The following is a 27,222-nucleotide window of genomic DNA, read 5'->3' as shown; positions in this document are numbered from 1 at the left end:
TCAGGCAGAGGCGGGTTGAAGGGCAACCAAGTGTAGGGATAGAGCAGAAGCTGGTTTACAGTCACTCGAGACATTTCCTCCATCCATCCGGGAGCGGATGCATTTGAGGAGGCAGGGAGCTAGGGAAAGAAAGACACAGATGAGAATTAGAAGCCCTATCAGGGGTAGGATCCAGGTAGCTGAAGGGCTTTGGAGCCAGCGGAAAAGAGAGTTGTCCCGGGAGTGTGCATGTAATTCTTCACTCAGCTTAGTCAGGGCCTCCAGGTTCTGTTCCACCACTCCGGACTTGTTGATGTAGTAGCAGCATTCTTTTTGAAGGAGCATGCAGGTTCCTCCTTTTTCCGCAGTGAGAAGGTCTAGGGCCCGTTGTCGGTTCCGCAGGGCTATTTGGGCTACTGATGTTCCTTGCCGCTGCGGGGAGGCTAAGGAGGCAGTAGTAGAGTCCAGGGCTATCTGGAGTTTGTCATTGAAATCCTGAGCAGAGATTATGCTGTTCCCGAGGCTCCCCCCAGGTAGGCCTACTGAGGCAGCGATACTTACCCCCAACTTGACAGGGGGGAAGGCGGCCCGGCGGGCCCGGGGTTGGGATGAAGGGCGCAACCAGGCGAGCTCTGACTCTCCATACAAGGTTAGTTGGGGAACTACTGTGACTACGAAGCAAGGCCCGGGATCAGAGGAGTTTATGCAGTTGCTTACGGTGCCGTTGCACCAAAAGAAGGTGCCCGGGCTGGCCTTGGTGGGACTGGCTGCCGTGTGGCTTTGGGTACAGTTCCAAGTGACCCGTCCCACAGTTACCGGGTTGCTGGTCTGGTAGCATATCCGCGGGGGCAAGGTGGGTTCCGGAGTTTCGGGTTCCCAGAGGGGAATGCCAGTCAGGGGAGGCTGACATTCACCGTGTCCTTGGGTTCCCACTGGAGTCACGAGTGGGACAGCAGCCAGCAGAGGTCTTTGGAGAGAGACACATAGAAAGCAGTGCGAGACATTGGGCAGGGTGCGGGTCTCGTTAAGGAATAGTAGAGTGTGTTGGATAAGTTGGAGCCAAGAAGACAGGACTTCTTCCCGAGGGGAATCAGGCAGTTTCCCTTTAAGGGGATGTTCGGCCTGTAGGCTGCTGTTGGAGACCTGGAGTTGGGCCTCCTGGGCCATGACATATTCCCGGGAGATGTAGATGGTCCCTGAAGGGGTCGAGCTCCAACCATCCCCATACAGTCTTCCCATAACGCCCACAGCCCATCGCTGGTCCCAGGGGTCCCGGACCCTGATGTTGAAGGTCCCGTCCTTCCAGAAAAAGGGGCCAGACCTGACCTCTTTGTAGGCATCATGGATGACACAGTCCGACCAGCGGCAGCCCCCATAGGTGTTGACGTCCCGATTACACCTGTCTGGGTCCCGCTGGTCGTAAGCAAAGCAGGCATATGGTCGGCAACTCTTGGACACTGACCGGAAGTCGACAGCAATCAGGATCTCCACCTGGTATCCGACCAGAGGGCAGTCCTGAGTTCCTACCTGCTGGGTGACTTGTGTGCTGTCCTGGTCTTAGGTTTCACAGATCTTGAACCTCCACACATAAGCAGGTGGGGGTGGGTGGGGGTTACCCAGGGCCCAGAGAAGAAGGAGGAGGGAGAGGGTGGCTAAGGCCCAACACCTCATATTTATAGAAGTCATGCTGCTCCGGGGTCCTCTTGAGTCTGGAGAGGTGGTGCCACGATGGATTGCCAAGTAGTTTGGCCGCGGTGGGGGTTGTGAGGATGACTGTGTGAAGTCCCGTCCACCTGGGGTCCAAGGCCTTGGGATGTAGATTCTTAAGGAGGTCTGAATCTCCTGGCTGAAGGGCTGGTTCTCGGGAGCCTTGGTCTCCTGGTTCTGGCCTGGGGAGAAACCAGTCAGCGTATTCCCGGAGCAACTGCCTGCGTAGAGACAGGTATGGAAGATAAGAGCCAGGAGAGGAGGGTCAGTAGGGAGACGAAGATTGAGCAAGACAGGTCCTGCCTCAAGCCGAGACCGGTTTGGCTCAGTGGATAGAGCATTGGTCTGCAGACTGAGGGGTCCCGGGTTCGATTCTCGTCAAGGGCATGTGCATTGGTTGTGGGCACATCCCCGGTAAGGGGGTGTACAGGAGGCAGCTGGTCAATGTTTCTCTCTCGTCGAGATTTCTGGCTCTCTGTCCCTCTTCTTTTCTCTCTGTGGAAAATCAATAAAATATATTAATAAAAAATAAAAAAAGAAAGAAAGGTCCTGCCTTCACCTAACAGGAACAGCATTTGGGCTTCTGCCTGAATGAGTGTATCCAGAACAGCTATTTTTATTATTCATAAATGAGTGCTTGTTGCCTCTAAAAAACAATAACATTCAAACTTTTGTGAGTTTATTTGAGCCAAACTATCTACGATTGCCAGGAAGCAGTATCTCATCGAATTGGGATAATGCTCCAGAGAATGGCAGTTTTCACCTTGTTTTATACATTACAACTAAAGGGGGAAATGTAAGTGGGTTACATGAAGTCCAAAGGCGATAGATTAGGGAGGCGGGAGAAAGAAAAGCAGAGAAACATCTGGGATTGGGTCAAAAGTAAAATAGAAGGCACATACTTCTTTTACTTAGGTGGGTGCAGGATCGTTAGCAGTCACAATTAACGTAATAACAAGGAAGGAATTTGTGATTTGTGGTATCAGTCCCAGTTCTCAGGGCATTTGGTTGTGCCCTGAGGGGTCAGGACAAAGGTAAATTACAAGTTGCCCTGACATTTTAAAGGCTCAGTTAAGGTAAAGACTGACCTTTGTCAGGGAAAATACCGGCCTAAGATGTGACTTAACTGCTTTTAAGTTAAAGTTTTAATTTCAGACCATAATTTGTGGTTCCTATAGTCTCTAAAGTTTGCCAGGACTCCATGCAAGCCTTCCCTGAGCTTATCAGGTCAGCATGTGGCCCCTTTTCCGTCCACGCCTTTAATACAGAGTTGAGGAGGCTGAGTCCTAGAAAAATGACTTGGACATACAGCTAACTCATTCAAACTAATGTGGACGAAAAGGGGCCGCATGCTGAACTGACAAACTCAGGGGAGGCCTGTGTGGCAGCCTTGCAAACTCTAGAGACCTAAAGTAACCAACCACAAAAGATGGTCTGAAATGAAAACCTTTTAACTAAAAGCAGTTTGTGGCAGGAAGTCATGTCTTAGGCTAGATTCTTCCAAGACAAAACTCAATCTTTACCTTAACTGAGCCTGTCCGTTGTCTTTTGCATCTATGATAACATACCATTGGAATGTCAGGGTGACCTCGTAATCTCCCTTCTTCCTGACCCAGGAGGGCACAACCAATGCTCCAAGGCACTGGACAGAGACCACAAATTCAGTGTCATCATGTTAATTTTGAGTCTTAATTATCCTGTACCCACCTCAGTAAAAGAAGCATGTGTCTATCATTTTACTTTTTATCCGATTCCAGAGGTTTCCATGCTTTGCTTTCTCCCACCTCCCTAACCTATCAATCACCAATGGATTTCATGTAACCCATTTAGGTCTCTCCTTTGATTGCAATGTACAAAACAAGGTGAAAAAGTCAGCATTCTACAGAGCGTTATCTCAATATGTTGAGATTCTGCTTCTTGGCAATTATCAACAGTTTGACTCAAATAAACTCACAACACGGGGAAGGGACATGGTTAAGAGAGACTCGGGCTTCTGTTCTGAACAATTTCTACTTAGACTCTTTCACAGCCACACCTTTGAAACTTGTTTTTGCTGTGCCCTTGACTTCGGATGCTCTTCCATCTCCATTTCCAGCTCAGTGTTCCAGGCTAAGAATAAATGCATTTCTTCTCTGAATAGGTTATTGATCCCTTGACAGGAAGTGCACTCTCCCTCTTTGAGGCCGCTAAACTAGGCTCTCAGTGGTCACTTTGCCAGTCTCCTTGTGGTTGTGTGAGCATCAGTGCCCTGGGAAACACTGGGAGGGAGAGATGATGACCTGCTTCTGTCCACTGCGTGTTTCTGGCCTTGCATGTGGGCACTAGGTGCCGATCCTGCTTCCTTTCTCAGTCCAGCCTTCCCAGCCACCTGCTGCTAAATTACTCCCTGAACTTGCCATGGGAGCCCCTCTGCCAATCCCTCGTGAGCCCAAGAGGCTTTAGTACTCACTGTGCAACAAATTCATTATTCGCTGGGGAGAGGTAGAGCTAAGCTGTGGCTGCTTTCTGCTCTTGAGACCCCCTCATCAAGACTGGTGTTCACCTTTCCCAGAAAATATGCAGGGCAAAAGAAGGAGAAAGCCTCCTGCCTGTAGAATCTCTCGCAGAAGCCCCTCTAATTCTACAAAATAGCCTTTCTTTAAAACAAACAAACAAAAAAAAAAAACCTCACCATCCAGAACTGAAATATCATTGCTGACATGTACACATAAGGAACTGTTTGACATTGAAATAGGGTCTCAAAAGAACTGGTGGCCCAGAAAGAAACTCACTACAGTCTGATTCATATGCCTTTCAGCATAATGATTATTGCTTGTCTCATTTTTTATTCTTATAAGTATAGTTCCAGTAGGACATGATCTCACTCATCTAGGGGAAATGGTGAACAACATAGACTGGTGAACAAGAACAGATCCAGAGATAAGGAGCCATGGGTCAGACTGTTGGACCTCAAAGGGAGGGAGGGGATAAAAGGGAGAGATCAACCAAAGGACTTATGCGCATACATATGAGCCTAACCAGTGGTCAAGGACAATAGGGGGGTGGGGACATGAGTGGGGGAGGGGGTGGGGGGTTGGAATGGGGGGTTGAGGACAAATATGTGATACTTTAATCAATAAAGAAATTGAAAAACAAAACACAAACCATATATTTTTCAAAGAGGAAGGGAGAGGGAGAGAGAGAGAGGCAGAAACATCAATGATGAGAGAGAATCATCAGTCAGCTGCCTCCTGCATGCCCCACACTGGGGATCCAGCCCCCAACCCAGGCATGTGCCCTGACTGAGAATCGAACCTCAACCTCCTGGTTCATGGGCTGTTGTTTAACCACCGGGCCATGCTGGCTGGGCAAGTAGCCTTGCTTTTTAATGTTTCAGTTGGACAGTTAAAAAAACAAGCACTTGCCCTTCATTATTACAAATGTGGTCTTAGAATTATGACAGTATGGCTTCGTGAGGCCCCTTTCTGCCCAAGGAAAAGCGAAAAAGAGGCTTGTAGCTGCTAGCTGTAGGTTCCCCTGGAGCTTGGCCGCTGGACCCAGACATCCATCAGGATCACTTACTAAGTGATCACCCATGTCCTGTGGCCAAGGGAGAGCCCCGTGGTCAGGAAATAAAGGGAACACAGAACATTGTGTCTGGTTTCTGTCTCGTAGCTTCCTTTTTACTGCGGTGGAAACATCAAGGTGGGTGGGGCCTGACCCAGAGAGGCCAGTTATGCCTCTATGTTGCTGAGTCCAGACTCCTCTGCAAGCCCCAGCTACCAGCCAATGCCAATAAGGGCAAGGTGCAGATCGCTAACCTTGGATTTCAGAGGCCTCCTGAGGGGTGCTTTGCCCTCTCCCTTTTGAGAGCTACGTGCTCTGCTGAAAGTGAAAGCAGAAAGAATGAAGCGCATTCATTTTCTCCTGTGGTCTGACATCACAATCCCAGCCTTCCTCATTTATCTTCTTTCTTCCAGTTTTGTTGGTCTGAGTGTGCTCTCCTGGCCTATGGGAGGCCATAGCCTGTCCACCCTCCTCTCAGGGTTCTGTATCTTCCTTGTGCCTCCAGAATGCACTGAACAGCTATGCAATTTGCTCATTGCATTACTCTAGGGGGCGCCACTCACAGGATTGATGAAGAAAATTGCACAATGGTACACAATTGTCCCGTGGGCCTCCTTCCATCCTTCATACACTGTCTTAGTCATGTGGATGTCCCATCAGAGTTGATGACTCTGAGTTCCTTTTTCCATTTTTGAGAGAGTTTTGTGTAGAGAAACATTTCTCTATTATAAGAAGAAAAAGTGCACGATGACAAGTGGTAATTAAGATGCAGTCTCAGTCCTCACCGGGTTGGCTTAGTGTGTAGAGCATTGGCCTGCGAACTGAAAGGTCCCAGGTTGGTCAAGGACATGTACCTTGGTTGCAGATTCCAGTCAAGGGCATGTACCTTGGTTGCAGGTACATCCTCAGTAGGAGGTATGCTGGAGGTAGCTGATGAATGTTTCTCTCTCATCAATGTTTCTAACTCTCTATCCCTCTTCCTTCTTCTCTGTAAAAAAATCGATAAAATATATATTTATTTTAAAAAATGGGGTCTCAGCATTGAGGAGAAACTAAGGGAGTGAGAGGAGAGGTAGCAATGGAGCATGTAGGCTTGAAATGAAGAGAGAACTTATACTCAATTCTAGCAGATTAAAAAAGAATATATATATATATATATATATATATATATATATATATATATATATATGTGTGTGTGTGTGTGTGTGTGTGTGTGTGTGTGTAATTGATTTCAGAGAGGAAGGTGGAGGGAGAGAGAGATAGAAACATCAATGATGAAGGAGAATCATTGACCAGCTGCCTTCTGCACATCCCCCACTGGGGATCGAGCCCACAACCTTGGTATGTGCCCTCGATTGAAATCAAACCTGGGGCCCCTCAGCCTGAAAGCTGATGCTCTCTCCACTCAGCCAAACCAGCTAGGGCTGACTATTCTTGATAAACATATCTTTATCCTCACAGCAAGGCTAACACATTTGAACTTCAGGGGTAACTGTCAGTTTGTATGCAGTCATGTGCCCTTTCTAGTCATTAAAGAGTGAAATAATTGTGTAGTGGTAAAGAACTCCTGAGTGCCCTCCCCACCACTGTCCCCTCCCCAGCTTTCAGTACCTCCTTAGGTCCCTCTGAACTAACCGGAATAAGATAATATCTAGCACAGCCAGAAGCCTCCAGCACCAAACTGGTTGCCAAATCCATCTAATGTTATCCACATGGTTCCCATTTTTAGGGGGGAAAAAAGTAAAAGATCTAGAGATTTTTCTCAGTTTTGTCCAGAACCTCTTGCCTGGTTCATGGAGTTTTACTTTGGCTCTTTTTATGAGATTTTCAGATATTTAACAGCTCTGACTATTGCACTTTTAAGACCATCATAGGTCTGTTCCTATGTCTTTATAAGAGGTCAGGGAACACAGGTAGGAAAGAGCACAGTGTCTCCATAAGCAGGGCCACCGGAAGTAGAAGACACTGGTTAAGAACATGCCCTTGGGCATCTTGCCTCGTCAGCCTGGGCCTTCATGCAGATACGGAGCTGACCTGCATGCACATGCAGTCTGCAGCTTGAGGCAAGTCGCTGAGCTAAGTCCAAGTCTAGATCTGCCAAATCACAGTTTACCTGAAAACCCATAAGTAGAAAACCAAATACCTTGTCAGAAGCCACCAAGTTTTTTGTTTTTTTTTCTTTTCTTTCTTTCTTTTTTTTGGGGGGGGCAGTTATTGTGCAGCATCATTATGCATATAACTGACATATAAAACATGGACATCAGGCTTAAGTTTGGTTGGCTTCTGTCACTATCTGTATGATGCTGACCAGGTTACTTTATTTGTACCACCAAAGTATCATGTTTATTTTTGTGAAGATTAAATAAGACTATATATATAATTTGCTTAGAATATTATCTGGCACATAGTAGGTTCTGGATATTCTAATTAATAATGAATGTGGTTTCTGGTCAAGATGATGGCAAAGGGAAATTGCATTCTCCCACAACCATATCAAAAATACAATTAATTGCTCTAGCTGGTTTGGTTCAGTGGATAGAGCATCAGCTTGTGGACTACAGGGTCCCGGGTTCAATTCCAGTCAAGGGCACATGCCCCGGTTGCAGGCTCAGTGCCTGATGGGGGGCATGCATGTAGGAGGCAGCCAATCATTGATGTTTCTCTCTCTCCATTCCTCTCTGAAATCAATAAAAATAATTTTAAAAATACAACTAATCTACAGAATAACCATCATTCAGAACCACCTGAAATCTAGCTAGATGAAAGTCTAACTTTAAAAAGAAGAAACCTATTGAGACTCGTAGGAGGGATGGAGATGCAGAATGGCAGTCCCACATGGTGAGTAAAAATCTGGAGGGAGATCTTGATTATTTAGGTCTCTCCTGAGAAGCAAGGGGTCCCAGTACCATACCAAGGTTCCAGTGCTGAGAAATCCCCATAACTTCTGGCTGTAAAAACCAGTAGAATTGCAGCTGAGTGAAACAGAGGGCTGTTTGAGCCCCAGGCAGTTTCTCTTAAAGTGACCATTCTCAAACTTACTCAGACTCACTCCTCCTGAATTCCAGTGCTGGGATAGAAGCTCAAAAAGCACCAGGGGAGGAAATGAAGTGGGTATCTTTCTCCCAGACAACGGGAATTATAGCCCACCTCACAATTCTTTTGACATTGTTCCTGTAAGTGCTGACTCTGACTAATAAGAAGCTTGTAGATAATAAGCACCTATAATAACCTATAATAGCTGAAACCGGTTTGGCTCAGTGGATAGAGTGTCGGCCTGAGGACTGAAAGGTCCCAGGTTCGATTCCAGTCAAGGGCATATACCTTGGTTGCGAGCACACCCTCAGTAGGGAGTGTGCAAGAGGCAGCTGATTGATAATTCTCTCTCATCGATGTTTCTAACTCTCTATCCCTCTCTCTTCCTCTCTGTAAAAAATCAATAAAATATATTTTAAAAATAATCTATAATAATAAAAGCATAATATGCTAATTAGACCGAACAGCCAAATGACCTTCTGGATGTCATTCCAGACGTCCTTCCAGATGAAGCCCCAGTGGCAGGGGCTGAGGCAGAGGTGGTTAGGGGTGATCAGGCAGGCAGGCAGGTGAGCAGTTAGAGGTGATGAGGCAGGCAGGCAGAGTGGTTAGGGGTGATCTGGCAGGCAGGTGAGCAGTTAGGAGTGATCTGGCAGGCAGGCAAGCAGTTAGGGTCATCAGGCAGGGAGGAGAGTGATTAGGGACAACCAGGCAGGCAGGCAGAGGCAGTTAGGGGAGATCAGGCAGGCAGGTGAGCAGTTAGGGGAGATCAGGCAGGCAAGAGAGTGGTTAGGAGTGATCAAGCAGGCTGGCAGGCCAATCGTTAGGAGCCAGTGGTCCCAGATTGCAAGAGGGATCCCATATTGCAAGAGGGTGCAGGCCAGGCTGAGCCTCCCCAACACACACACACACACATACACATCAATTTCATGCACCAGGCCGCTAGTGTTTGTATAAGAATTTTAGGAACTAACCAGAAGATACAGATTCTGATCTTCAGTCATCCCAGTTCCAGATTTGCTGACCTTCAATCATAGAACCAGGATGATGTAGAACCAGAATGACAAAGACCAGGATGATCCACAACAGAACATTTGACCTATTTCGAGGTCCTTACTGGAATGGACTGTGCTGGTCTGCAGATAGAGAAATTTTCAACCTTCTTTTCCTTGATCTCTTTGTTCTGCTTTCCCTCTCCCTTCATAAATTCTGCTGCCTACACTGAGGACTCTTGAGTTGGGTTTCGGTGGTGGGAGGCAGGCAGACCTGGATTACAGTTACAGGCAGAGGTCATTGTTTCTTTTTTGAGCCCTTCTTGCACAAAGTTGACTGGCAGGTGCCATATTTGAGTCTCACTCAACCTGTCTCACACTGTTCACCCCGCCCTGGTGATTCCTTAATACCCTACCCCACTGACTTATAGATCCACCCAAGATGTTTCCAGTGGCTTTTTAATACAAATGGCCTATATTGGGTCATGCTTCATACTTTTCTAAAGTCTCTCCAACAAGGAGATCTGGCCCCACTATACAAGACAGAAAGTCTCATAGATACAGAAAACATTTTGAAGGTTACCAGATAGAAGGGTGGTTGAGGGGTTGGATGAAAATGGTGAAGAGATTTAGAAGTACAAATTGGTAGTAACAGAATAGTCATGGAGATGTAAAGTGTAGCATAGGGAATATAGTAATAATATTCTAATAACTATGTATGGTGTCAGATGGGTACAAGACTTATTGAGGTGATCACTTAGTAAGTTATATATAATGTTTAATCCCTGGGGTGTGCAACTAAAACTAATATAATATTGTATGTCAACTGCAATTGAAAAAATGAAATCTTAAAAAAAAAATAAAACAATGATTTATTTCTAAGACAAAATATACTCTGGTTATCCTAAGGAGAATGGTTATCCCAAGGAGGATGGTTATTCTAACTATATTCTCATTTTGTACATTTCTTTCCCATGCTTGTCCACATGGATATTTAGGTCCTTGCCATAATAGTGTACATAGTGATTGTAAACATTTCTCTTTATTTTTATACTAGAGGCCTGGTGCACAGATTCGTGCATTGGTGGGGTCCCCTGAACTGACTGCACCTTCTTATGATCCGGGACCCTTTGAAGGATGTCAGACTGCCAGTTTTGGCCTGACTTTTGTAGGCCAAGCCAAAGGATTTCATTGGTCCATGAACCCGTGCACATGGCTGGTTTCAGGCCAGGCTAAGGAACCTCACCAGTGCACCGGGCCTCTAGTATACATATACTAGATCTTTGGTTAATCTTTTTCTGCCCTCCTTCCTCCCTCCTTTCTTCTGAGATTTATCAGGCTGTTCCCATGTTTCCTTGCTTGTGCATTGAGTGTCTGCCCACTGGTGGACAGTGTGTGTCACAGCAACTGGTCAAATGGTCCAACAGTCACTTAGGCTTTTATATATTTTGATAGCTTTCATTATCTCACTTTTTTTTCCCTGTTTGCATATTTGTATAGGAAGACCATAATTTTGTCGTGAATTGATAATATTTCTAGTTGAGAAAAATATCACCACTGCCACAATAAATACTAATTCAAAAATTTTGTTAAGTATCTATGGTATGGCTAGGTCCTGTTCTAGGAACTGGGGATGCAGCAGTAAATAAAGTAGATAAAAATCTCAAGTCACTTGGCAGTGATAGGAGAAAAACAATAATAAAGATGCATAAACAATATGTTGTCTCAGTGATATAAGCTGTAGGAAAAAATAAGACAGAGAATGTATATGGTGTGGTTTGCAATTTCAGATACCATGAGAAGGTCTTTCATTCCCCCACCAGAGAGTGAGCCATTGAGCCACTCAGATACTTGGGGAGGAGCATTTCAATTCAGCTGAGAGATTAACAAATGCAAAACCCCCAATGCCTCATTTGTGTGAAGAACAGTAAGAAAGTCTGCATGACTGAAGAAGAATGTGTAAGATGGGGAATGGTTGGAGATGAAACCAGAGAAACAAAAGGGAGTTAGAATGCATAGGGCCTTGGTTATTTATTTATTTTTAAAATCTCTCTATCTATATATCTATCTATTTACTTATTTTTATTGTGGTAACATAAAATTGACCTTTTCAACCATTTTTGTGTAAGTCCAATGGTAATAAATACATTTGCATCATTGTGCAACCATTACCATCACCCACCGCTAGAACTTTTTCATCTTCCCAAACTAAAACCCTTCACTCCTTAAACACTAACTTTCCCTCTCTTTTCTCCAGCCCCTGGTCATTACACTTCCACGTTCTGTGCCTGGGTTTTTACTTTGAGCTCTGTGAGAGCTACTGGTAGGTTTTGAACAAAGAAGTGCTGTGATTTGACTTAGGTTTTAATAGATGTCTTCTGACTGCTGTGTTGATAATGACAGGAAGAAGAATAGGAGGTGCCAGCCAGTGTGGCTCAGTAGTTGAGTGTCCACCTATGAACCAGGAGGTCACAATTCGATTCTAGATCAGGGCACATGCCAGGATTACTGGCTCCATTTCCAGTAGGGGGCATGCAGGAGGCAGCCCATCAATGATTCTTTCTCATCATTGATGTTTCTATCTTTCTCCCTCTCCCTTCCTCTCTGAAATCAATAATAAAAATATTTTTTAAAATAAAAGAGTAGGGGCAGTAGCAGAGAGGCTAGTTAGGAAGCTGCTTTAATAACCTGGGTGAGAGAAGATGGTGAATTGGATCAGGATGGTTGAAGAGAGGGGAAGAGTGGTGGTGATGAGAAGTGGGAAGATTCTGAAGGCAGAGCCAAGAAGACTTGCTAATGAATTTGACGTGAGCTGTGAGAGAGAAAAGGAGAATCAAGGATGACTCCAAGATTTTTTGGCCTAAGCAACTGGAAGAATAAGTTTGCCAATGTCTATATAAGAAATGTTCAAACATGTAAAGAATTTTTATAAGTTTATTTAAATCAAAACAGATAACATATGCTGGCGAGCAAGACTTTAAATGTTCCAGAGAATGACAGATTTGTAGTTTCTTTTATGCATTTGAAGTTAAGGACAGAACATAAGGAAATTTACCTAAAGGTGGGAGAAAGAAAGGCAGGAATTTGATTACAGGATAGTTAATATTATGTGCTCTCTTGAGGGTTATCACCCTTATTTCAAATATGTGTTAACCTAGATCAGTGGTCTGCAAACTGCGGCTCACTGACTAATGAGTTTGTCGACCGCTGTCATATACTACCCTTTACCTCTTTGCACACAATATGCCACAATGGCTCACAAGCTGCATATGGCTCGTGAGCCACAGTTTGCCCACCACTGACCTAGATGCATAGAAACAATGGACAGGGCTTGCTTAGGGCAAAGAAAGACCTTTTACTAAAAAATGCATATGACGGGTCATGGTGACTACCCGCCATGACCTGTCTAGTAAGGAATTTATGATCAGATCACTCTGTGAGATTATTTTTCATAGAACCCCATTTTTCATCCATGTCATAAATTTAGATGGGAAAGACTTCAGAGGAGGATGTGTTGTTGTTTTTTTGGAGGGTAGGGGTGCGGGGGAAGATCAGGAGTTTAGTTTTGAACATGTCCAAAATGAGACATTTTATTAAACATTCAAGAGAGATACTGAATTGAGAGCTGAGTCTGGAGTTCACAGCAGCTGAACTGGAGATAGAGATTTCTAAGTAATCAGTGTACAGATGCTATCTAACACCACTTGACCAAATGAGTTCACCAAAGAATGGAGAGTAGCCAAAAACCAAGTCTTGAAAGTTAAACTGAAGGCTTTCCAAGGTTAAGAGGTCGGGGATACAAGGAGGAATCAGTAAGAAACCACTAGGAGAGGAGTACAAACAGGAGGGTGTCTCCTCATGGAATTCCAGCAAAGAACACTGTTTCAAAGAAATCTACACAATCACTGGTTTGTGTCTGACTGAATCTGCCCTCAGATCTGCCGACTGTAGGGTCACTGGGAGGTCAGGGGGTGAAGCTGAGCTGTGAGGCAGCATTTAGGAACAGGGATGGAGGAGCCATTCAGGGGGGGCCAGGGTGTCGAGGAAAGGGTCCTGAAGAGTGAGTGGGAATTTGTGGAGTAGGGAAAACAGCTGTCCAGAGGTATCGCCAGCAGTGGGTTCATCTGCAGAATAAAGAAGACCAGAGCAATGGCCCGACACGGGAATTCAGTAATCCCCTTGGGCTCCTGGATTCTCCCCCATAATAAGGGTCTCCCAAGAGCTCTGAGGCTGCCGATGGAGCTCTCCCCAGTCAGGTGGACTCGGGGGCTGCAGTCTGATGGTGAGTGCCAAGGACAGTAAGGGCTGCTGAAATGAGGTTAGGTCCCTGTTGCGGGTTGAGTTGTGTCCCCCTCCCCAAACCCACACCCCCACTCTACATTTCTGTGTTGAAGCCCTAATCCCCCATTATGTCTGAGTGTGACTATATTTGGAGGTAGGATCTTTAAAGGGGTGACTGAGTTAAAATGAGATCTTTAGGGGTGATCACCCTAATCTAATCTGACTGGTGTTCTCATGAGACGAGGAAATGTAGGAAATGCAGAAAAGCACACGCACAAGGGGAAAAGACCAGGTGAGAGGACACAATGAGAAGGCAGCCATCTGCAAGCCAAGGAGAGAGGCCTCAGAAGAAACCAACATTTCCCACACCTCCCTTGATCTCAGACTTCTAGCCTCCAGAACTGAGAGAAAACAAGTTTCCATTGTTTAGGTCACTCAATCTGTGGGGAGCTCCATCCACAAGGCAAGGAACTGAGGATGGCTTCTCTCCCAAAGCCAGCTGGGAACTAAGGCCCTCCAGTCCAACAACCCAAAAGGAACTGAATCTTGCTGACAGCCATGTAGGTACACTTGGAGGAGGATCCTTCCCCAGCTGAACACTTTAGATAAGACCTTAACCTTTACCAGTGCTTTGAGACAGACCCTGAAGTGGAGATGCAGCAAAGCTATGTCCAGATTCCTGACCCACGGGAATTGTGTGGAAAAAAATATGTTATTTTAAGCTGATAAATATGTGCTCATGTTTACTCAGCAGTGGATAAATAGTACAATCCTGAAAAAGCTCCTTGAGCTGTAGACCAAAGCTTATCTTAGATCCAATTAGCATTGGCCTGAGGTGGACCTTTGAATATAACTGAAAATGTGAGTCTTTTGGGATAAATTACCTTACTAATGCCACTCCTTCCCCCAAACTCCAAACTCCTTATTGATGAAATAAGAAGTTTGGACAGATCCCAAGATTTCTTTCAGTGCAATTTTTCTATAATCTACACTAACAAAAGAGAAACATGCAAATTGACCATCCCTCTGCTAAGCTCACCAGCCAATCAGGAGCAAGTATGCAAATTAACCCAACAAAGATGGTGGTGGGCATGGAGGTGGATCGAGCAGGAGGCTTGAGTTTCCCCCAGTGATGGAGGAAGCGGAGCTTCCTGCCCTCCCTGGCCTCTACTTAAGGAGTGGCTGGGGGCCTGGATCACCAGGGGTGAACCAGGTTTCTAGCCCGCCCTGGCCTTTGCTCAAGGAGGCACTGGGGAAAAAAAAAAAAAAAAAAAAGGAGGGGCTGGGAGCCTGGGTCATGGGGGGGGGGGGCGGGCTTGGCCAGACTGAAAATGGCCCTCAACCCCTCACCCAGGCTGGTCACACCCTCATGGGGTGAGGGTCCCTGCTGGGGGACTTGGCCAGCCTGAAAACAGCCACCGGCCCCTCACCCAAGTGGGGACACTCACCCCATGGGGTATGGTCGGCCTGCAAACCACCACAGGCCCCTAGGCCAGGCCACCCCACGCCCCAAGAAAACCCCCACACTGATCTGGGACAGCCTTCAGGGCAAACCAGCCACCCCCCACCCATGTACCAGACCTCTGTCTCTATTAATAAAAGGGTAATATGCTAATTAGACTGGGAGATCTTCCGGATGTTCTTCTGGACAAAGCCATGGTGGTGGGGCTGAGGTAGAGGTGGTTAGAGGCCAAGAGGGGAGTTGTGGGTGATCAGGCTGGTAGGGAAACCAGTTGGGGGCAAGCAGGTTGTCAGTGGGGGTCAGTTGGAGGTGATCAGGACTGGGGGGGGCAGTTTGGAGTGAGCAGGCCAGCAGGGAGGGCAGTTGGGGGTGATCAGGATAGTAGGCAGAGTGGTTAGCGGCAATCAAGCAGGCAGGCAGGTGAGTTGTTAGGAGCGAGCTGTCCTGGATTTCGAGAGGGATGTCTGACTGCCAGTTTAGGCCCTATCCCTGTAAATTGGCAGTAGGACATCCTTCAAGGGGTCCCAGATTGGAGACGGTACAGGCCAGGCTGAGGGACACCCCCTTCCCCCCACACAAATTTTGTGCCCTGGGCCACTAGTATATGGATTAAGAGTCCACAACTAGTACATCTGAATTGGTTGGTTTGTAGCAGCCCATTGATGTCTTCTTTAAAAGTCAGTTTTTGGTGTTTTAGCTATTTTTCAGAAGGTAGCTAGAGTATCTCCCCAAAATTCACGTCCATCCAGAACCTCAGAGTATGACCTTATTAGGAATCTTTGCCGATGTAATTAGGTTGAGATCGGACTGGGTTGCGGTGGCCTCTAAATCCAACAGTTAATGTCCTTATAAGAAGAGGGAGGACATACAGAGACACACAGAGAAGATGTGAAGACAGAGGTAGAGGTTAGGGTAATCAGCTACAAGCTAAGGAATCCACAGATTGCCAGCAGTCACAAGCTAGGAGAGAGGCGAGAAGACTTCTTTCCTGGATCCTTTGAAGGGAGCGAGGTCCTGCTAACTCCTTGATTTTGGACTTTGGATCTCCAAAACTATGAGGCAATACATTTCTATTTTTTAAAAACATATTTTTTATTGATTTTTTTTTTTAACAGAGAAGAAGGGAGAGGAATAGAGATTTAGAAACATCAATCAGGGATGTGCCCACAGCCAAAGTACATGCCCTTGACCAGAATTGAACCCGGGACCCCTCAGTCTGCAGGCTGATTCTTTATCCACTCATCCAAACCGGCCAGGGCTACATTTCTATTTTTTTTTTTTTTTAATATTTTATTGATTTTGTACAGAGAGGAAGAGAGAGAGATAGAGAGTTAGAAACATCGATGAGAGAGAGTCATCCATCAGCTGCCTTTTGCACACCCCCTACTGGGGATATGCCCGCAACCAAGGTACATGCCCTTGACCGGAATCGAACCCGGGACCTTTCAGTCCCCAAGCCGACGCTCCATCCATTGAGCCAAACTGGTTTCGGCTGCATTTCTAGTTTTTAAAAAATATATTTTATTTCCGCAACCGGTTTGGCTCAGTGGTAGAGCGTCGGTCTGCGGACTGAAAGGTCCCAGGTTCGATTCTGGTCGTGGGCACACCTGGTAGGGGGTGTGCAAGAGGCAGCTGGTCGATGTTTCTCTCTCATTGATGTTTCTAGCTCTCTATCCCTCTCTCCTCCTCTCCATAAAAAATCAATAAAAATATATTTTATATATTTTATTGATTTTTTACAGAGATTTTTACAGATTTTGGCTACATTCTATTTTTTTAAGCCATGCAGTTTGTGGGAATTTGTTATGGTAGCCCTACAAGATGAATACAACAGCATGTTTCTTTTCTTCTTTTTTTTTAAGTTTTTTTTTAATGTATTTTATTGATTTTTACAAAGAGGAAGAGAGAATGATAGAGAGTTAGAAACATCGATGAGAGAGAATCATCGATCAGCTGCCTCCTGCACATCCCCCACTGGGATGTGCCCACAACCAAGGTACATGCCCTTGACCGGAATCGAACCCGGGACCCTTCAGTCTGCAGGCTGATGCTCTATCAACTGAGCCAAACTGGTTTTGGCGTGTTTATTTTCTTTTAAGCTCAAATATACTCTAAGGAAAACTATAGATATTTCATGATGTGGCCACAAAGAAGGATGCTTCTGAAGGTATTAGATCATTGGAAAAACTGCCTATCACACAATGTTAGGGGCTGGAAGCAGAAGTATGTACAGTATGGGTGTAGCTAGGTTAAGAAGGAACCTTATGCATAGGGATAACGAAGCCCAAAATACAAATAGCACGGTAGGACCGTGAAGGGTTTTCTCCCTTTTAATTACTCACAAGTTCTTCATGGGTTTATTTTCACCTGTATAGAAATTTTGATAGCAAACTAAGGAAAAGAAATCCAGGTTCTAAGAGAGAATGTGAGACACATGCAGGTTATGGAATGTTTGTGACCTCACTGCCCAACGTAAGAAAAACAATATTAGCCACAAAAATACATCAACTGTAATACTTTCCCCCTAGCTATCCCCTCCCTCCCTCATGCAGATAAGAACTATTCACAGTCACTATTTTGCTTTTTAAATATAGTATGATGTTAATAAAGAAGTTGCACATGATAATTGTGTGGTTCTATTTATTTCGAGGCTTATTAGCATGTTCATGTGTCGTAGCTTGATTCAATATCATATACCTAATGCTCTCACATGCTGGTTTATAGGTGTACTTCATTTGCTGTCATGGGTGTGTAACTTGCTGAGTGGCTCAATGATTGAGAGTCGACCTATGAACCAGGAGGTCACCGTTTGATTCCCAGTCAGGGTACGTACCTGGGTTGAGACAGCCAATCAATGATTCTCATCATTAATGTTTTTAACCTCCCTTTCCCTCTTTCTTCCTCTCTGAAATTAATTAAAAAAATATTTTTTAAAATGTATTCATTCATGGCTTTATTTAGGTATTTTATAATAAAGGAATGAGGTGGGGGGGGGCGTGAGGGGGAGAAATCTAGATTTTGAGGCAAAATTTTCAGAACAGAACTTTCGCAAATAGGGACTTGCAAGCATCCTTTGCCCAAGTCGTGGTTGTTTTCTCTTTCTCTCCCCCAGTTTGCCTGTTTCCCCACCTGCCATGAGTACGTGATTTATCTGAGCACCCCATGCCTGTTCCTATTTCAGAGGAGTCTGAGGCCATGGATGGGGGTAGGGAGCACTGGACTGCTCAGTGCCAGCCACAGACTTCACAGCTCAGTGAAACTCCTCGTGCTTCCTCAGAGCTCAATGTTATTCTTGGACTTTTGCTTCCTCTTTGGGTCTCAGCCCACTCAGTGTCTCCTGACTGTGGAATCACATGCCTTCCTGTACTTCGGAGTTTGAGCTTTATCATACCCCAGCTCTTTGGCAATAGCTGGAGTGTGGTTCCAATGACAGCAGTGGGAGAAGTCTCTCTATGGCTTTCCATCCACCGTCACATGATCCCAGTGACTCCCTGTGGACCTCCGATTTGACCCTCCAGTAGAGGAAGGCACCTGTCTCCTGAGACAGGCCCTTAACTGCTAACCACAGCACCTGGGGAGGACTTGAGTTTCCAAAGTCTCTGCAAACACACGCTCCCATCTGAGTCCCCCGGGAGGTAGGCGTTCCGAGTTCATGTGACAGGAGATTGCTAAGTGGGAGGATGCAGAAGTGTGGTTAGAGAAGACAACCAGAGTCCCTTCACTGGGCCTAGCCCTGCACCAGGTGCTTTATTCTCCTTGATCCTTTGAACAGACTCCAGGCAAATTGATATGAACTGCAGGTTTATTTTCTCCTCCAAATTCCTAGGGTGAAGCCCTAAAGCCCAACAGCTGCTAAAGGCAGTGGGGCCTTTGGAAGGTGACTAGGTTTATATGAGGTCATGAGAGTGGGGCCCCATGATGGTGTGACAAAACGGGTGACTAGGCAAGCCTGACAGGAACTAAAAGGAGTCACAAGGGAAGCTTCCATCATTAAATAAATAAATAAATAAATAAATAAATAAATAAATAAATATCTTAACTGAGCAAACTGTGGTGAGAAGTCATGCCCCAAGGCCTATTGGAGAGATTAATCTCTACCCCAAACAAGCCGTGTCCGGATATCTAGATTCTAGAATAACCTACTTAAAATGGCAGATAATCTCTTCTCCAGACCTTGGTTTGGAGACAACCCCAACATTTCTCATTGTTATCTTTTACCCGGATACGTCTGTAAACTATGCATGGGAAATGTTAACTGTTCTGCACCCATCAGTGTAAAAGAAGTGTGTCTCTATGTTACTTTTATTTATTTTTTTATTTTTTTTAATATATATATTTTATTGATTTTTTACAGAGAGCAAGACAGAGGGATAGAGAGTTAGAAACATCGATGAGAGAGAATCATCGATCAGCTGCCTTTTGCACACCCCCTCCTGGGGATGTGCCCACCAGGGTACATGCCCTTGACCGGAATCGAACCTGGGACCTTTCAGTCCCCAAGCCGACGCTCTATCCACTGAGCCAAACTGGTTTAGGCTCTATGTTACTTTTATCCAGTCCCGGAGATTTCCCTGCTTTGCTTTCTCCCACCTCCTTAAACTTCCACTAACGGGTCTCATGTAACCTTCCTTAGGCTCCTTTGATGCTAATGTATCAAATAACCTGCACAACTGCTGTTTTTCCAGAGCATGATCTCAGTCCCTTGAGATTTGACTTCTGGGACTAATCCCTAAACCCTTAGCTCATAAGACACTCTTGAAACCTTTCTTTAGATTTGGAAAGTCTTTCCCTGATAATGGGGTTAGTGTTCTTTTCAGAAGAGAGAGGGACTGGTGCTCTCTGCCATGTGAGGACACACTGAGCAGGAGGCTCTACAAGCCAGGAAACGTGCTCTCACCAGACTCTGCATCAGCGGCACCTTGATCTTGCACTTTCCAGACTCCCTGGCTGTGAGAAACAACTGTGTTTTGCTTAAGCCGCCCAGTACATGGTATTCTTGTTAAAGCAGCCCAAGCTGACTAAGGCAAAAACTAGGCTTAGAAAGTCAAGTGACACAGCGATATATAGAAGGGCAGGAACTGAAACTCAGTTTTGTCTCATGTTTAGTACTTTTGCCTACTTCCTATATTTGTTATTATTATTATTTTTTTTGATGAGCAACTGATTACCCAAAACTCAGTAGTTTGAAAGAATGACAATAATTTACCATCTCATAGTTTCTATGGATTAGGAATTTGGGAGCAGTTGTAGTTGGGCTGTTCTGGCTCAAGGAATCCCACTGAAGTGGTTTTCTGGGGCTCAGCTGGCATGGCACTAAGGAGGCACCCGGCTGTTCAATTGTTGTTTGAGATGATTGGCCCGTAAACACTGCAGTTTCATCCATAACAATCATGTTGTAAAGACTGTATTTAGAGAAGTCAGCATCATCAATAAAGGACTTGAATGCAAGTGCTCACTTAATAACTTGAGTATCTTCCAACCTAAACAATGTTATAGATCTTCTTAAAGACAGTTCACTTCCCTGAAGGAAATTATCCAGCCAGTGTTGTGATGCTTTGAAGTCTTCAGGGGCTATGTCAAACTGTGGTGCCATTTCAAGGGCAAATTCTTGAATCTGAGCCCTATTCACAACCAAAGCCTTTGCTCTCCTGTCAACAACCCATTCCAGGTCTTCCAGCTCGGAAAATAATGGTTGCTAACCTGATCCACACTGCGCTTTTTAGCATTTCCCTTGTCCACTTGTTCAATGAGGTTACCATACTCTGCTCGCCATTTTCGGACCAATCGGATACTCAACATCTTCTCTTGCAGAAAGCAGTAAGATTTTGGCCCCAAGAGTCTTCCACGATTCCTTTCTTGTACTCCACGGAGTAGCTTTTTCTTTTTGTGCTCATTTCTAGGGGTAAAAAAAAGGAATTGGGGTACCAAGGTGGGGGGAGGAGGATCACTTAAAATGACACAGGGGGGATCAGAGGGGAGAATCAAAATGGCACAGGAGAATCAGAGGGGGGATTACTATTTTAGTAACCCCTTTTGATCCTCCTGTGTCATTTTGATTGCCCCCTCTGATCCTCCTGTGTCATTTTAAGTGATTCCCCTCCCCCCACCCCTGTGCCACTGAACACCTTCACCAGACATCCCACCTACCTCTTTATCAGACATTTACCCCCTGGGGCCTGCCTGGGGACTGTCACTGGGCTTGCTGGGGCCTGGATCTGGGCTGGAGCAGGATCTGCCACTGACTGAGAACCTTCAGTCATCATGAGGGCGGCCAAGAGCATCAGGTAATGTCTCCAGAGACAGACCAGCATTTGCCACCTTCGCCGCATCTCGTCCGCTCTTCTACATGCATCTGCGAAAGTCTCCTTTTCTCTCTCGGCCTGTGCTACCGCTCACTCCAATCTACACTTTGCCTCTACACAGCAGTGACGTCAGGACTCTATGTAATGTCACTGGTTGCTAGATGCCAGTCGGGGTGGCCCTAGCGACCAGTTTAAGCTAAATTATTTTTCATTCTGAGACAGAGCCTGTGGGGGAGGAGGGGGCTTATTTTCAGGAAATGCCTTATATTTCACTCAGAAGGAAACCTGTAAGTAGGTCTTATTTTCAGAGGATGTTTTATTTTTGGGGAAACACGGTAGTTTAATTTCTCGTTGGTGAATACCTAAGAGTGGCATGGCTGGGTCATATGTAGGTGACAGTTCCAGTTGTTCTACATTATCCCAGTGGGTGTGCCCTGGCAGCTCATCGTGGTTTTAATGTGCACTTCCCTGATGAGTAATGGTGTTGAGCATCTTTTCATGTGCTTATTGGTCATTCATATGTCTTCTCTTGTAGAATGTTTACTCAAGCATTTTGCTTATTGCCGAAATTGGGCTATATATTTTCTGAGCGAGTGAAATGCAAAGTACAGAGAGGTTATAAACGTGTGAGTTATTCACACAGGGACAGTGGGCCCTGTCTGGTTTTCCTCTGACTTCTATGGTCCGCTGTCATGGGCCACGAGTCTGGTGGTGGTGGTGGGGGGCATTGTCAGGACCTGGGCAAATGTAGGAAAGAGGGTCACTTGGCAGAAATGTGGGGGGAAACGAGGTTGGCAGGCATCTCATAGCATCATAACTTCTGAAATAAGGCCCATGCGACTGGGAATGCCATTGAGTCTGACCACCTCTTCTTGCTCTTTGGTTCCAGCCTCCTATGGCTCCAGGTTAAAATGCCCTCAAATTACAGACACATCAATGACCAGAAAATTTGTCTGCAAAGTGTAAACAGCACAGGTGAATCCCATCTCCACACTGATGTCTGTGTAAAGCAGAAGCAGGTGGGACTGTGGGTTTGGTAGTGTTGGCTCTGCCACCTTAGAGAAGTTTTGTGACTCCCTGGGCAATGACTTTGCAGTGATTAGAATGTTAATAATTCTTTACGCTTATTGAGCATGCAATAGTTTAAAAGCATGTCCTTGCTTATTATATTCCTCCCCTTTGAGATGGGCAAGGCATTGGTCAGTGTTCCCATTTTACAGCAAAACAAACTGATGATCTGACAGGTCGGGAGCAGTACATCCAGGGCCCCTTCTCCAGTCCAGCAAGGCCTTGGTGGAGTCAATCCCAGAGCAAGCTCTAGCCTCACCTCCCGGTGAGCTCCCACATACCTCCGACATCATGGTTCAGGCCTGTCTTCTCTGTTTCCCTGTTAATCCCCCTTCCCATTTTTATTTTTCTCGGACAGTGCGTGTTTGTGCAATAAACAACAAAAAGAGAAACACTTGTGTTTACTGTTCTTTGGTGATAAATACACTTGAGCAAGTCCTATAATTTCAAGGGACCAGTTTCCTGGACTATGAAACGGGCAGCTCTCAGTCCTGTCCTGTCATTTTATGCAGATTCTTCCCTGAAACCAGCAAAGCTGGCGCCCAGCTTTTGTGTTTATTTCTAATCCAGGCCTGCGGGTGGGTGCTATGCAGTCACCAAGCAGTCTTCCATGAAGCAGCCCGGCCAAGCTCCTGGACCTACCTCACTTCTTACTAGAAGTCCACCCTTCCAGAGCCTGCGGAACCCATTAACTGTGTTAATGCCGACAGCGCCATCCTGCGGCCAACCTGGAGAACAGTAGCCATGCCCAAGAGTAAGTGAGGGATGCTCTGGGTGCGGAGGGGATGGGCAGAGCCTCATTTCAGCCGGATCCGGTCCTATTGGGTGGAAACCAACCCAGGCAGGGCGGGGCCTTCTCCCCAAGGAGGACGGAGGCGACTCGTGTGCCACCTGGAGCCACCTCCGAGGCTTCTGATGTTGTGGCCTAAGCTTTTCTCCTTTTCCAGGCGGCCCTGGGAGTGGGATTCATGCCCAGGGCTGTGCCTGGGGGAAGCCCTGTCTTGAGGTTAGCCTGGAACCCTCCCTTCGGTGCCTGCAGCCATTCATTCACAGATCAGGGGTGAGGATTACCTTTTCTTCCCTCCAGGCTTCCCTGGTCATTCCTGCCCCCTCCTTCTCCTCTTTCTCCTCCTCCTCTTTCTCCGCATCTTCCTTTTTTTTTATCTCCTCCTCCTCTTCCTTTTTTTTCATCCTCCTCCTCTCTCCCCTCCTCCTCTAACTTCCCTCCCCCCCCCCCCCCCCCCCCCCCCCCCCCAAAAAAAGAGCCTCCTTGACGGGCTGCATTCTCCAAGCCCTGCTGTGGGGCTCCTGACCCTCTAGGCTAGAGGACAAGAGTCTGTGCCTGCAATTCCAGATCCCATAGGGTGGCCTCAGCCTACTCTTCCAGGCTTACCGCCAACGACCCTCTGCCCAGGCAGGTGGGCTCATGGTCCCCCCAAACCTCCCGATTCATTTCCCACCTCCACACCCTTTGCAGAGTCATTCTCTTGGCGTGGAAGGCGTCTTCCCACCCTCCCCCAGCCCACCCCCAGCCCACTCCCCTCAACCCCACCAGCCCACTCTCCCCCAGCCTAATCTCTCCCATCTCAATGGGCCTAAATCTGCTCACTTAGAAGCCTCCCAGGACATCTGCCACCCAGGCTCTAGGACCAAAAGCTCAGGTTGAATGTGAGACTTTGGTCTGTTAATTATCTTACTGTTTTCTAAATAAAAGGTCAATCAATATATGTGCTATTTTAGAAAATAAAAAGAAAATTTAGAGATTCATCCTTTATCTCACTTCTCTGATACAACTACTGCTATTTCTAACTTAATTTTAATTATTATATTCCTCTAGACTTAGTTGTTGTTGTTTTCTCTGCAAATTCACGTACTTTACAAACTGAAGATCATAAATATTAACCATCTTCAATGTGCAAAAGTGATGCTTCTGCAGCTAGTTATTGAGCTTCCAGAAGGCAGGAACTCCTACTCATCCTTCAAAGCCCAGACCATGTCACTCGCCAACCACAGGACTCTGATTCATAACTGCACTCACTGGGTGTTGGTAACTCCTTGACCATAGTTTTATAACAGCACTTACCTTGCATTTGGTTATTGGTTTATGCTGACTCTCCCACTTGACTGGAACTCTTTGAGGATGTGGACACTGTCTGATAGATTTTTGTTTTCCTAACTGTTGAAGAGAAATTATTCTGTCACTTGTTAAAATGTCTTTTTCAAGAATAATGCAATGGGGTCATGACTATAGCAATAGGGGAGAGGGGTTAGGCTCAGCATCAAGTACAACAAAGACAAGTGGGGATTTATAGCCAAGGACCAGGTGGAGGTCAGTGGATGAAAAATGACTAAGAGAAGACAATAGCCCAGCCAGTGTTGCTCAGTGGAAAGAGTGTCAGCCTGCAGACTGAAGGATCATGGGTTTAATTCTGGGTTGCAGGCTTGATCCCAACCAATCAATGTGTCTGTCTCACACTGATGTTTCTCTGTTTCTTCCCCCTTCCTTCCACTCTATCTAAAAATCAATGGAAAAATACCCTCAAGGGTAGGGGGATTCTCCCTAAACTGAGTTAGCAGGATTGTTCCTAGAACTGGGTTAAGGGCCTGAAGACATAGTGGGCCCAGAGTCTAGGCCTAGTTAAGAGGAGAGCTCAGAGGAGTCTAAAGTTTAGTCAAGGAGAGAGTCTTGGTCGTAATACATATTCCCAGAATCTGTGCACAGTGTGTGACAAAAGAAGGTGTACAGTTGTGAGTATGCAAATCACAGTTTATTCTTGTATTATTATTTATGAATTATTATGTTATTTTCCATATGAACAACTGTATAAACCTATTTTTGCCCCATCCTGCATATGGAAATAAATATCACACAATACTTAAAACACATTATTGTATTTTTTAGCTATATTCTATTTTTTTAAACAAATATTTTTTATTTCAGAGAGGGAGGGGGAGAGAGAAACATCAATGATGAGAGAGAAGCATTGATTGGCTGTCTCCTCCTGCAGGCCCCCTACAGGGGAATCAAGCTTGTAACCCGGGAATTGAACCCTGAACCGATATTGAACCCTGACCTGGTTCATAGGTCAACATTCAACCCCTGAGCCATACTGGCCAGGCTTTAGCTATATTCTAAAAGAGTAATACTCATAGTTTTTCTCTAGGGCTTATAGACTTGAGAAGGAGTCTGGCACCATGTCAATCATTCTTGCTGCCAGAAGCCCTTTGTACAACAAAGAAGTTTTGTGAAGATAAGTGATCCACAGCCTAGCTCCTATCCTGGCATCTCAAACTTCTCAAATCCATTATCTTTATATATAAAAGCCTTAGCAACTGTTTGACCATTTGACCAAGGGGCATATGCTCAACATACAAGCATGAAAACATGGAACAGACTGATGAATCTCAGGGGATGGGGAGAGAGGGAAGAGATTTTAACCAAAGATCTTATGTGCATACTGGTGGGGTCCCTCAGCCTGGCCTGCAGGAATTTGGCCAAAACCAGCAGTTTGACATCCGATGAGGGGTCCCAGATTGCGAGAGGGCACAGGCCAAGCCTAGAGACCCCACCAGTACATAAATCAGTGCACCAGGCCTCTAGTTTATTTTATAAATATTTATTGAGCACTTACTATGTGGCAGGCACTGTTATAAGTGCAGAGATTATAACAAGTCCTTGCCATCTTTGAGATTTACATTTTATTGGAGGGAATAAGTCAATAAGCCAAATAAATTTGTAAAATATATAGTTCACCAGATGGATAGAAATAGAGAAGGGGCAGTCCCATCCTTAGACCTGGGCAGGAGGACTTGGCACTCACACCCACCCTAGTCCTCCTCCACAGTGAGGGGATGTGAACCTGGGAGCCTGAACCACCTTTTATAGACCACTCTCTGGTTACCCAAGACTTTAAATGTTCCTGTCCAGTGGCTGAGTCCACATCAAGGGCTTGCATGGGTTTCCTCTGGGCCTGACCTTAGGGCATGGAGTACAGCACAGCCCAGGTGTATGTAACCTAAGCCTGAGGTGTGCATACTTGCAGGGAATGTTCACATGTATGTGTGAAGCTCCTTGAGGTGCCAGGTGGAAATGGGGGTGGGACGAGAAAGGTGTGTGCAATACTTTGGATACCACCATTTTTACTCTTGCTCCAAGCTCTATAAACGCTAGGGGCTGGCCTGGGAAGATAAATATAGGGGCTTTTGAGGGCGGTGGCTCTCACTGTAATTCTATTTTATCTTTAAATATTTTTATTGATTTTACAGAGAGGAAGGGAGAGGTATAGAGTCAGAAACATCAATGAGAGAAAAACATTGATCAGCTGCCTCATGCACGACCCCTACTGGTGATCAAGCCAGCAACTGAGGTACATGCCCTTGAATGGAATCAAACCTGGGACCCTTCAAGTCCAAGGACTGGTAACTCTATCCACTGAGCCCGACCGGTTAGGACTATCATTGTCATTTTAAATAGGATGGTCAGGAAAGGCTTCATGGAGAAGGTGACATTTGACTAAAGACCCAAAGAATATGAGGAGAGAAGTGATGCGAATGTCTGTGGAAGAGCCTTTCAGGCAGAGAGAAAAGCAACTACAAAGAGGCAGGAGTGTGCCTGGCTGCTCCCCAGCCACCTCAGCCCACGGGGACCTGCCAGATTTGAAACTGTGTGAAACCTAAAAGAAATAGGCCCTCTGTCAATGCCGAATGGAGTGAGTGAGTGGGCCAGCCTCCTTGAGGAGCCCCTCCCAGCAGCACACACATGCGTCTTCCTTCCCTGCCCTGGGTCAAGGGCCATTTCTGGGCCAGTTCTGCTCTCATCCTGATGACCAGCGACTGCTTGCTTTTCAGGCCA

The 27,222-nt window shown here is 45.8% G+C and overlaps 1 protein-coding gene across 1 annotated transcript; it reads right to left on the bottom strand.

Annotated features, from left to right (window-relative positions):
* On the bottom strand, nucleotides 1-22,660 carry LOC118711820 (endogenous retrovirus group FC1 Env polyprotein-like). Its single transcript, XM_036425209.1, has 2 exons — nucleotides 22,652-22,660; nucleotides 1-1,470 (listed from the first exon to the last, which is right to left on the bottom strand). Exons 1-2 carry the CDS (start codon nucleotides 22,658-22,660, stop codon nucleotides 1-3), a joined length of 1,479 nt encoding a protein of 492 aa, XP_036281102.1.
* Between the last annotated feature and the right edge of the window lie 4,562 nt (nucleotides 22,661-27,222).

Source organism: Pipistrellus kuhlii, unplaced genomic scaffold, assembly GCF_014108245.1.
Source record: "Pipistrellus kuhlii isolate mPipKuh1 unplaced genomic scaffold, mPipKuh1.p scaffold_m20_p_8, whole genome shotgun sequence".
Classification (NCBI taxonomy): domain Eukaryota; kingdom Metazoa; phylum Chordata; class Mammalia; order Chiroptera; family Vespertilionidae; genus Pipistrellus; species Pipistrellus kuhlii.
The sequence above is the reverse complement of the archived record's forward strand: the minus strand, read 5'-3'. Positions and strand labels throughout refer to the sequence as shown.